General features: G+C 33.7%; 1 protein-coding gene across 6 annotated transcripts in view; it reads right to left on the bottom strand.

The window, feature by feature from the left end:
* LOC127847792 (GTPase IMAP family member 6-like) overlaps positions 1–13,046 on the bottom strand; it is a 48,253-nt gene extending 35,207 nt beyond the window's left edge. For 4 of the 6 annotated variants that reach the window (XM_052379935.1, XM_052379939.1, XM_052379941.1 and 1 more), the window contains exon 1: positions 12,791–13,046. In XM_052379935.1, the coding sequence (XP_052235895.1) occupies positions 12,791–12,837 (47 nt within the window). In that variant the 5' untranslated portion in view covers positions 12,838–13,046. Of the gene's footprint in view, positions 1–672; positions 729–12,790 lie in introns of those variants that run through there. The other 2 variants (XM_052379937.1, XM_052379936.1) reach the window with 2 other exon arrangements.
* Positions 13,047–13,525: the final 479 nt, after the last annotated feature.

The raw sequence follows: 13,525 nt of genomic DNA, 5'->3' as shown, positions 1-13,525 counted from the left end.
TTGGGCAGAAAAGTAGAGTTTTTGTAAGTTATAAACTGACTGCTGACTGAAGTAAAGGTGGAATGATTGATCGTTTTAGGTGTCCTGCTTTTTGGTCAAATTTCCCGACAATTATTTATGGAATGTCCCGATTTGCTCCTGAAAAATTCTGGCATGTATGCATTGAGAGGGAGCTGCTTTTCTATTTAAATTAACAATTACCCTGACCTCACAAGCCAAAATGCATTTCAAGACACATCATGATGCATGCTTATTATAGACAAAGATTGGTCAATATAAATTTATAAACATATGTCATTATATTTACAAATTTACAAATTAATAATCTTAGTAAATTTACACTGAACTCTAACTGTGATTATCTGAGGTGTTGTAAATTTAAGGAATGGATGCCCTAATAAGTGCTATGGACAAATATGTGTTAGCCTTTAGGGTGAATCTGTTGGTTTCATACAATAATTCAGAAGGTGTTAATAATCCACTAGTTTTCCATGAAAAGAAGCTGAGAAAGAAACAGTTGTTTGGCAAATAGATTTATTAGATATGGTTCAACAAGTCTGCAACAAGTCTGCACCAACTGAGTCCCGGCTTTGAACCAAGAGTTTGTTATTACAAAAGTGTATTGTTACCATGTTCACCTCAAGGAAGAGTTATTCAGTGATCTTGTTTTACCTTTTATTCAAATCAGACATTATAAACAATGGCAAGCCATTCAGCTCTGTATTGCTCTGTAACTCACACAAAGGTTAATGTGATGTGCTACTCTGCTATGTAGTAAAGAGCCATTCAGGGAAGTTATTTTGTCTTAAAAGCCAAATACAAATACAGCGAAGTTATTTATCGTTATCATGATTTAACAAATACCAAAAAAACAGGAAGTTTTCGATGTGTCTATTGCAACGCTTCACAGGATAGAGATCTTGTCACGCATCTGAATAATTCAATCTGAACTAGCATTACACACATAACAAAACGCGCATTCCCTTCACGACCACATGAGATTTTTGCGCAATTTAATTTGAAAAACAGGAAGTTAATATACATTCCTTCAGTGGATTTGTTTTGGAACGAACTCACTTAAATGTTCAGAAAAAAGGTAACAAAGTAGTCAAGAATTACATCCCCTACCAGTGAACCTTGATCAAATGAATATACAGTGCACTATAAAGATATTGTCCTTCACTAAACAAAGACAGTGCTTACAGTGCTCTCGATCAGGAATGAGGAAACATCTGTACTCTTCAAAAAAGCGGGCTAAAAAAATGTTAATTGAGGAGACATGTTTATTTTGGTTGATTATCAATTTTAATTCACAAGAAATCATGTAATAATAATAAATGTATAATTTCACAACTGGCACAACCATGAGTTAAAAATATATATGTGACATTAAGTAAAGGTGGAATGATTGATCGTTTTAAGTGTACTGCTTTTTGGTCAAATTTCCCGACAATTTTGTATGGAATGTCCCGATTCGGACCTGAACAATTCTGGCGTGTATGGTTTGTTGCATGAAACTAGGCTTAAAATAGCCAAATGTACAGCATTGATTGATTTTCAAATAATGCACATGTGAGGGAAATAAGCCAATGTGCTGTGGCTGCATACTGCACCAAGATGTTAACCAACAACTAATGAACTAGTGATCAGGGAAAAAATGTGAAGCGCCTCTGAACACACATACTGTATGAAAATGGCGCTTATAAATGTGGTAAAAAAATAAGGAAAAGTGAATACGGAAAAGTTCCTTTTTCAATCATAAAGGTCACAATTCAAAGTCCAAGTCAAATATAATGAATCAATTATGAACCCATCTCTAATAGAGCTATCACTTTTAATGGAAAAAAAATGAAAATTCAATGTAATAAAAATGTTTTTGTGTTGCCCTCTGACGCAACATGCATATAACAATAATCTTATAGGAAGTCTTCTGCTTAGTGCACACAAAATACAATCTCATATAATTTTACATCTGTGCTTGGTTGTTTCTAAATTATTGAATGCATTTGGAAAATTTATTTATTTACGCCATATTTGTGTATTTATTTCACCTTGCTGTCAAAGATAATGAATCAATTATGAAACCTTCCCTATAGTAGAGGCTGTGGATGGGTATACCCGGACAAAATTGGAACAGATTTGAAACTTATGTTTTCTGAAAGGTTATAGCTTGTAGATTCTGAAATCACAAAGTTCCCGAAAATGTCCATCCGGGAAACCTCAGAATCCAAGATGGCGTCTATTTTGATACTTTGAGCGCTTATAAGATTATTTCATTAAAAGTATAACTCTTTTTGTGCCTCAATCTTTTCGAATAAGGATATAATAGCAAAGTTTTACAATTCTCTTGTGTTCATACTTAAATAACCAATATGGCGTCCAAAATTGCGTCCATTTACCTAAAAAACCTTTTTTTCTAAATTATTTAAACAATTCAAAGTATTTTATTGTGGAAATTGTTGCCTAAATTCACGTTATGTCACAAGAATAACATGTTGGCACTTATCGTTTGTTTTATCAACTTGAAAATCCAATATGGCGTCCAAAATGGCGTCCAACATGTCTACAGTGTGCCTTCAAATGACCTTTTCTTATATTATATACTGTGAAACCATTATTATTCGTCAGACATTAATTTTCGTCTTTTTCGTCCTTCGACCGATGGACGAATTCAAGATCCTAACGAACAATTATGTCCCATATTTGAAACAAATAAGACTGAATTACCGTACACATGAGGCATTTAAATCCAACGTAATCCACGCATATACACAGGGCTCGAGATTAACACTCGCACACTCGCAAAATGCGAGTAAAAACAGATTGCAACGTAAGTTAAAAGCCACTAGTATTTTTTGCAAGTAAAGAAATAGTTAAAAAAAACGAGTTTTATTGCTAAATGCGTTCGACGGCATGAACGCTAAACCGTAGGACAATTTTTTGAACGTCCGAATACCCATATGCGGAAGCGCGCACCTTGTTTGTAGACTGGTATACTTCTAGTACAGATACCCGGATGGTATTGATACAGGAACATAAAACAGTCGACTATTCACACTCAAGTTAAATCCGGTTTTGACACAAAGGGGTGTACATTATACAGTGTACTGACAACTGACATTTCCTGTAAAACGCGAATGCAATACGGTTTGTATCGAATGCGTCGGCTTCGTTTATGTATAATTGTGTTGATTAGCGCTAATTGTTAACAACTTTATTACCCATTGTGTGTATTGTGTTTTTCAGGGGTGTTGCAGATTATACAACCAACACGCTGCGAATCCGGAAGAAAGACAATACTATTAAACGCAATTAAAATATGACGATGTGTGATCAACATCTGACTGAAATATATTCTGCGCTTTTATTACAAATTAATAAAGAACATATTGTTTTGTGTCTGGTTGTTTGGTTTTAACTGCATCTACTTTTTTTGTTCATATACATAAAAACCCGTACCTCTGGTTTTTTTTATAACAAAAACATTTTTTTTTAGATTTAATACTGTTGTTTATCAATAAATGCAGCGTTCCATTCCAGAAAAAAATAATTTGCTTACGCTAATTATAACCCATTATGTTCGCACCTCCTCTAATTGGCGCCGATAAAGGTAAGATTGTTATCAGTTTGACCGTGATTGTAAATGAAAAAGACTAATTGGCAATTGGCTTCGTTGTTCAAAACACTCGTTAACGGTTATTCAGTCGCACATATCAGCTAATCATAACAAAGAACGTGTCAATGACATAACATAATAAGGGACAGTTACTATCACCTGAAATAACAGACTTGTTAATTGGCATATGCCAAACAAGGCCCACCTCCTGCAAGTGACTACCAAGTGTCACCCCTTTTTCCCCAGCACGATTTTTTCGCAACCGCGTATTACATGTATTACAAACATTACAAACAAATCGGGCGCTTTTTTTCAAAACCAGAAATGGACGAATTTAAGTGCTGACGAAATAGTCATTTTTTTGAAAAAGGACGAAATTTCGTGCTGACGAAAATAAATGGTTTCACAGTAATAATTTTCACTCCATTTTGAAGTGGAAATTATCATTACAATATACATAATGTCAAAATTAAAGTTTAAACTTTATTTTGTTAGACTGAATTCAGGTATGTACAACGTTTCAGGTATGTTATTATAGACGTGGGTGGGGTACCGTTATTTTTTACGACATACAATTAAACAATCGTTTATTGCTTGAAATTTATCGTTTTATATATATTTCAAGTACATTTTTATTGAAAATAAACTTACTTATACATGAATCATAAAGAGTCAAGATATAAACAACATTAGTCTATCAGAGATCATTACCCTTTAAAACATATCATAGAATAAAGTATACTTTCTACTCACACACTCCTTTAGTGTTTCAAAAGCAATGAGGTTCAATTTCACCATTTGAATTAGTCTATACATATTTGAAAAAAGAAGAAAAATTTATATTACATATTTATTAAAGTAATTCATTCTAAATGAAGATGATTACAAAATGTGCAAACCATAAAACCCTTATCGTATTCGAAATTGTGGCATAAAGTCATGAATCCAAGTTTCAGTTCCAACACATGGTCCAATTAACCTTTCTTTGAATTAACGACTCTGTCTGAATCCAAGTATAATGTACTTATATAGACACCGTTTAGTCCACTGATATCTCAGAATGATTTGCACATGATCAATCTCAATGTTTGTATACAATACTGCATTTGAGTCAACTTTTTCTGCAGGTGCATATTGGATTGGCAGTCCAGGTTCATCATTTGTTGGCTCAATGCATTTGGTTGAAACTTTGAATAATCTATGGTTCTGTAGCTCTTATCAGGAGGTTCTTAAATTTGAATCAAGTGCAACTGTCATGCAAGGAACAACATTACGAGCACAAATTAATAAATTCGCCCAATACATAGCTGACCATGTAGAACATAATATTTGTACGCTGGATGGGTCAAACGCTTTGCATGGAATGGGAATAATTGCAACCATAACACCAAAAGTTGAAACAAGTAAAATCGTTCCGCGCATCAAGGTAACACGTGAAGATGTTATTGACGTTGGAAAAATAGAAATTCATTTCTACATGGGAAGAGATGATATTCAGAGAGCTGTCAGATTTAAATGACACCTGATGCAGAGTTTTAATTTCTCTTTAAAAGCACTCGGCCACTGAAACTGCAGTTCCCAAGATTGCCTTGAATAATGCAAATGGTACAGAATGGAACACACCGAGGAGAGTCATCTATCATATTTATGTCTATGATTGTTATGAGTGCAAGTGACATGTCTTGTATCTACTCAACGTTGCACTTTGTAGCACTGCAATAAAAATCATTGGATACAACACCAGTCCTTTCAGTCAAAACTCAGGTCTAAAAGAACTTCGAGAGACTATATATGCAGAGAATACAGTAGGTTATATGCTTAATTAAAAAGCTTGTAGACGATGCACTGCAATCTGTGTTGTTTGCAAACATGAAAGGACCACATACCGATCCCCAAGACTAAAACAATAACCCTTCGATTGAGACTGATCTCGGTAATGAAAGAGGGATAAACCCGTTGAAGATGACATATACAAGGTGAAAGACATTATGCAAACAGTTCTGAATGAAATACAAATTCCTGACGCACTAAGTAATAACAGTACAATACACGGCTTTATATGGAAAGATATGAAAATGTTAAGACAAACCACACCAAATTTAAAACTGCTAGACTTTGGTTGCAGTATATGGAGATGGTAGATATACTGAAATTGTTCCTTAAGGTAGAACAAATGGTAAACTGGAGTCTACACCTGAAAGCTATCCAGAAAATTTTGCCCTTTTTCGCGTTGGTTGGTCACAATCTATATTTAAAGTCAGCATATGTAATCTTCAGCAGATGTTAGCTTTACCAGAAACAATCCCATCGTCCATGAAGCATTTTGTGATGGATTTCATGTGCTTCGAAGATGCAATCGCTATTGGAGAGGTCTTTCGACAGATCTAGTGATTGAACAGGTGTTAATGCGAAGCATTAAATCAGTGGCGGGGTCTGACGCGAGGACGCGGTATGACGGAAGCTCAGAGAGCACATTGGTTCATATCTGTTCCTGCAACAGCAGAAATCAATCGTGCAATGCAAGACTTTACAGATCAGAAAGTGGAGACTTGTGTGTTCTTCTGCTTGTGGAGACTGTAAAGGCACGGGCTGCTCTAATAGTGTACTGGTTGAAACTGAAGAACTTGAAGAAGCATATTATATTGTGTGACATATATATGTGATGTTATTTGATTTGGTACTTGTTATTAGAACATTGATTCAGAACAACAGAAGTGTGATATTGAAAAGAAATTATATATTTTCCTTGGAAATGCATGTGTTTTGAAAATTTTGATATTTGTATAATGTAACGTATGTTAGGTGTAATTATGTAACGTATAGTATGTATGAAATTGATTATATAGATTTGAAACTTAACATTCATATTCACTGTATATAAGATATTAACTTAACTATAACTGCATGATCTCCACTAAACGTTATATGGGTTAAAAGCTGAAAGCACGACAGATTGTATTTTGACTTTATCCAGATATCTTGTCTTTTGAAATGCAACCAATGATTTTGACAAGATATAAAGATATGTTTTTGTATATTTAAGTTTTTTCTAATATAGATGAGATCAAGATTTAAATGTTATAAACATGAAGTCTTTAACTGATCATTTATCACACAGTTTTGAGAGAAATTATCAGAAAAAAGTCTTGATTTTTATGTAAGTGGGTGGGGTATTATTATATTTAACGGCAGATTTTTGGAAAAAAAAACAAAAGTACCTGTTGTAGTTTAGGGTAGTTTTTAATGCAGATAAATTGTTATCTGAATATATCACATGTGTCAAAATAAAGGAGACATACTTTAGTCCATGTGTAGTCATTTTATACTAGTTTATATTCTGATAAAATTATTCCCAATATATTTTCTGTTGAAAACCGGTGCCCTTCAACATGACCCGTTTTCATAAAGTTCGGAGCGGCTGCTGTCTTTGATAACCAGAGATTGACCCATCAGAAAAAAACAAGTTTTACTTGTTCTCTACTACAATATTAATATGATATGTTCATCAGATTGCACACCATACTCTTTAAAACGCAACTTCTTTGTGTTAAAACAGGCAATTGCCTTCCAAAATTGATATTGTGACCTTCAATTTGATTTTGACCTTGACCTTGACCTCAAGTATGACACTTAAAAATGATAAATGTGTTGATCTAATGTCAATTAGTTACAGGAGTAGTTATGTTTCCATTCTCAATCATAGTTTTCGAGGTATCAAATTTAAGATTTTCCTCTATTTCTACATAGTTTATGGCGGCCATCTTGGAAGCCATTCTGGCTGTTACCTTGGTAAACAGATATTGCTTTACTTCCAGCAGTGAAACAAGTTTTACTTGTACTCTACTACCGTAAAGGTTATTATATCAGAATGCACCATTTACTCTTGCAAACGTAACTTATTTGTGGTAAAATGGGTAATTTTCTTCAAAATTTGACCTTTGACCTTTAATATGACCTTGACCTTGACCTCAAGTATGTTAAAGACAGGTGATAAAATTTGCAAATCTAATGACATTAAGTTACGAGAGTATTTATATTACTATTACTAATCATACCTTTCAAAAAGTGATATTTCTGATTTTACCCCTGATCTTAACTTATGGCGGTCATCTTGGACGCCATCTTGGATTCTGAGATTTCCCGGATGGGAATTTTCGGGAACTTTGTGAATTCAGAATCTAAAAGCTATAACCTTTCAGAAAATCTAAGTTTCAAATCTGTTATAATTTTTCCGGGTTAAGACTGATTTTGGGTTCTGCATCCTCTACTACTAATAGAGCTATCACTTAAATAGAAAAAAATGGAAATTCAATGTAATAAAAATGTTTTTGTTTTGCCCTCTGACGCTACATGTTTTTACAATAATCTTATAGGTTATAGTCTTCTGCTTAGTGCACACAAAACACCCTCTCATATAATTTTATATCTGCGCTTAGTTGTTTTGTTATAATTGAATGCATTTGGAAAATATATTAATTTAAGACATATTTGTGTATTTATTTCACCTTGCTGTCAAAGATAACACCTGAAAGTGCACACTTAAATAAAATGCTTTTGCTGAAGTGATAGCAGGTTGAAGAGAGGTTGGTAAGGCTTCAAATTTCAATGGTAATGGCTCTTCAAATTTCCATGGTAATGGCGCTTCAAATTTCAATGGTTATGGCGCTTCAAATTTCCATGGTTATGGCGCTTCAAATTTCCATGGTAATGGCGCTTCAAATTTCAATGGTTATGGCACTTCAAATTTCCATGGTTATGGCGCTTCAAATTTCAATGGTTATGGCGATTCAAATTTTAATGGTTATGGTGCTTCAAATTTCAATGCTTATGGCGCTTCAAATTTCCATGGTTATTGCACTTCAAATTTCCATGGTTATGTATCTTAAAATTTTCATGGTTATGACCCTTCAAATGTCCATGGTTATGTATCTTCAAATTTCAATGGTTATGGCGCTTCAAATTTCAATGGTTATGGCGCTTCGAATTTCCATGGTTATGTATCTTCAAATTTCAATGGTTACGGCGCTTCATTTTTCAATGGTTATGGCGCTTCAAATTTCCATGGTTATGTATCTTCAAATTTCCATGGTTATGGCCCTTCAAATTTCTATGGTTATGACTTGGGATAGAACGAATACCAAAATGATATTCGAATATTCATTATTTTTCATTTGAATATATTCAAATATATTGAATATTGGATTTTTAAACCTTCAATTAAAATGTCTGAACTAATGACCGTCCGGAGCAACGTACAATTCCTGATGTCCACAAATACTACTATAAATCATATCTTATATGCAGCTTTGAGAAACTGGATAGAGTAATAATTTGTGAAAAGAGGTCATTATTTATTATGTTCTTCTTTTAAAACAAATACTGTTAATTTTCATAAGATATAAGATTTTTTTTTAAACCCATTCCGGCAATTCTAATTTATTTCAATATTTTCTACTTGATTTGGATTACTTACCATCGATAACATTTATGTTATTTTTTCGTTTTTCTGGAATACAGAACCATGGGGATTTAAGTGGGTAATATTTAAGTACCTGATTTCTGATTAGATAATAATTGATTTAATATATAAATAAAGCAATATAAATTTGGGATGGCTGGACTGATCCGCTTTTTAAGTCTTTGGCCCGGCGTCCCGATATGAGACAATGTTTCCCCACATTCGTAAAAACAACACCAACAAAATGTATTAGCTCTTAAGCATACAATTGCTTTTAGCCAAATGCATTATACATAATTCACAAGTGTTACGACATGGATGATAATTATTATGAAATTGGGTAATAACTATAACAAGAGGCCCATGAGGGCCTGAATCGCTCTACTGCCTGGAATGTTTAACAACATTGGGAAACAGTTTTAACAATTATTGTATATGTCATTTTCATCAATTCAAAATATCAGTTCAATTACGATGATTTATGAAATATTAATTAAAATTATCTGATTTCAGTGCTTGATCACTGTTTGTGTTGCTTAGTATGAGCATATGATTGTTTGGAGTCAAAGGTTGGCCATTATCATGGCATAGTATACTAAAACCATAGATATATTTCTAATTTTTATGACATGCATCAGAGAAGAGAGTGAACCAATTCTGGACCGATTCATATAAAGTTTACAATTTACTTTTCCGAAGGAAATCAAATTGGAAAATATTGCTGCGATAAGGGTTAAGAACATGGTGCTTATAACGAATTACCACACATAAATATGTATTTATAGCATTTTGAAAGGACTTCATTGTTAACTTAGTATACACATTTTGATTGATTGATTGAATTTGTTAATGTGTAAGGACTTCATTATTATTTTGAATGGGCTTTTCTTATTGAATGATAAGGTAGTTGGTTTATCAATGTGTAAGGAACTATTTGTATTTACGAGGACTTTTTTATCGAGGCCTTCATTAATAATTGTTCATTAGAATGGGAATACTTTTATGAGTGACTGAATGGCTTGTTGATTGATTGGATTGCAGTCAACATGCAAGGGAATACTGAAAACACAAACCCTTTCATCCTTGCTAAATGAATATATCTGGTGGTTATAAGGTAGAAATCCGAATTATCAGATGACTTATATTTTATTTAATTTTAAATTAATAATTGCAACCAATTAAACAACCTACTAAAATGCCTCAGACCAATACAAATTCAAGGGGCGATAATTCTGTACTTTTTACTCTGATGTAACCCATTTTCAATAGGGTTCGAGTCCTCATTTATATAAAGACACTGAACAAGTTTGAAAAGAATCGGACGAAAACTGTGGAGTTTATCGCGTAAACAAGAACAAGTGTAACGCACGCACGGACGCACGGACGCACTGACTGACGGACGGTCTGATGTAACCCATTTTATTTAGTGTTTGAGTCCTCATTAATATAAAGACACTGAACAAGTTTGAAAAGAATCGGATGAAAACTGTGGAGTTTATCGCGTAAACAAGAAAAAGTGTAACGCATGAACGGACGGACGGTCTGATGTAAGCCATTTTAAAAAGTGTTCGAGTCCTCATTAATATAAAGACACTGAACAAGTTTGAAAAGAATCAGATGAAACCTGTGGAGTTTATCGCGTAAACAAGAAAAAGTCTAACGCACGCACGGACGCACACACAGACGGACGTTTCGGTCTGATGTAATCTATTTTTAATAGGGTTAGAGTCCTCATTAATATAAAGACACTGAACAAGTTTGAAAAGAATCGGATAAAATTTTTTTTGGAGTTTATCGCGTAAACAAGAAAAAGTGTAGGGACGCACAGACGGATGGACGGTGTGATGTAACCTATTTTCAATAGGGTTTGAGTTCTCATTAATATAACGACACTGAATTAGTTTAAAAAGAATCGGATAAAAACTGTGGAGTTTATCGTATAAACAAGAAAAAGTAAAGGGACGCACGGACGGACGGTCTGATGTAATCCATTTTTAATAGGGTTTGAGTTGTCATAAATATTAAGACACTGAACAAGTTTGAAAAGAATCGGATGAAAACTGTTGAGTTTATCGCGTAAACAAGAAAAAGTGTAGGGACGCACGGACGGACGGACGGACAGTCTGATGTAACCCATTTTAAATAGGGTTTGAGTCCTCATAAATATTAAGACACTGAACAAGTTTGAAAAGAATCGAATGAAAACTATGGAGTTTATCGCGTAAACAAGAAAAAGTGTAGGGACGCACGCACGGACGGAGAGACAGTCTGATGTAACCCATTAACAATAGGGTTTGAGTCCTCATTAACATAAAGACACTGAACAAGTTTGAAAGTATCGGATGAAAACTGTGGAGTTTACCACGTAAACAAGAAAAATTGTAGGGACGCAGGCACGGACGGACGGACGATCAGATGTAACCCATTTTAAATAGGGTTCGAGTCCTCATTAATACAAAGACACTGAACAAGTTTGAAAAGAATCGGATGACAACTGTGGAGTTTATCGCGTAAACAAGAAAAAGTGTAACGCATGAACGGACGTACGGACGGACGGCCAGTAGAGCTAAAAATTATGTTATGGAAGAAGTCAACAAATATTTGACTGATTCATAACATAAGATATGTCCTTCTTACATCAATAATGACAGTTGTTAATAAAATAATGAGACAACAAGTTCCTTGTTCTACATAATTTGTTTCATTTTAACATTGATAGTAACGACATACATTCTGTAAGTTCTATAAATTCACAATAAAATTCGCTATTCAAGCTGGCTAAAACCTCCCTAGTCCCTTGATTGCACCCCATCAACCAACTCCTACTTCTCAAGTGCACCAGTGGTTTTTTGACACTATATCAGCGACTTATCTGCAAATTATTGATTGTACAAAGCATACACACCTTGGAGTATTTATGATAGGGGTCGTTAATTGTTATCGATAGATGTGTACAAGTCAACTACGGCCCAATCAAGACCAACGATATTGTGTATTCTACCAGAAAAAAATCTTCCAAAACACAGAGTTTGTATATCAAACAAATTGAATGCTTATCAATACCATTTGATGAATCACATAAATTTACTTTCATTTTTAGAAAATAGTTTGTACATATTGCATGAATCTAAATTAAGAGTAAATTGACGATTGGTCCCTCTCCTTATACCCTCCCGGTTGCCAATTATCTCGCTCATTGATGGAAACTGTTATCCAAACAAGTACTTATACAGGAAAGCTGTCTGCACATAACCAATATTGCGACTTTGTACATGTACTTATAACTTTTTTTTTTTTGGGGGGGGGGGTATCTTTGCATAAAATAGAATGTTCGAATATGAATTTTGGATTCGAATATTCGGCCGATTTTCAAATATTAGGATATTTGGTCCCATCCCTAGTTATGACCCTTTAAATTTCCTTGGTTATCTGGCTTCAAATTTCCATGGTTATGACGTTTCAAATTTCCATGGTTATGACGATTGCATGAACAAAACTTTCAGGGCTTCAAGAAAGGGTAACCCCAAACATTTTGAAGGTCAGCTTTGTGTCAAAACTGCTGATAAAACCTTTTACTTTGCCAAAATGCATTCATTTTAAGCCTCTTCAATAACCTGTTTGTTCCATGTATAAAATGTACACGATTTATAACAAGGGTAAATAAAAAAATGTAGAGCAAAACAATTAAGTGAGATCTAAAAGATAAAAACACTAACCTTTCACACATTGAGACAGAAAAGTCAGAATTACTGACGTCCTCCATGATTATGACCACTTTTTCCTGCTTAAACCAGTTAAGCTAGTATGATCTACCCCCTGAATTGTTTTCAAGCTCCCTTCCAGTTGTATCGCATTCACACAATTAAAAAAGTTTGTATTTATAATATTGATATAAAAATCTCCCAAAGCAAACTTTGTGTTTTAGATTATGTACGCAGACACATCATTGGTTACTAAGTTCAATTGGTTTATTTGCTGTTAGCTTGCGTTTAATATGTTTAAAATTAGGCCAATATTTTGAGGGTTTTTGTTTGCTTTCAGGTATTACCATTAAATAATTTTCTCAGTGAAGTGATACAATTAGTATTTTCAGAAACGCTTGTGCATGCTCCAAACACAAACAAACTGTCTTTATAATCGATGAATTAAATTATTCTTTTCATTTTAGTTAGTTTTACTTGAACTTGTAAAAATAATAAAATTTAATGTTATTAAATGTATTCCTAGATATCAATAGAGTTATAATTTTCATGTTTTAGCATTAATGGAAGTACAAACATTATTATACGATCATACATCCTGCAGCGTGTGAAAACTTTAACTTGAAGGGCTTTAAAACGCAACACAATATGTGCGACACAAACTGTTGATAAAAAAACACAACTTCTAGCTGAAAATCCAAGTGAAGACTTCAAAAAAAAACATATGTCTTTTATATAACATAATTGCAT

The sequence above is a fragment of the Dreissena polymorpha genome, chromosome 10, assembly GCF_020536995.1.
Source record: "Dreissena polymorpha isolate Duluth1 chromosome 10, UMN_Dpol_1.0, whole genome shotgun sequence".
Taxonomy (NCBI): domain Eukaryota; kingdom Metazoa; phylum Mollusca; class Bivalvia; order Myida; family Dreissenidae; genus Dreissena; species Dreissena polymorpha.
The sequence above is the reverse complement of the archived record's forward strand: the minus strand, read 5'-3'. Positions and strand labels throughout refer to the sequence as shown.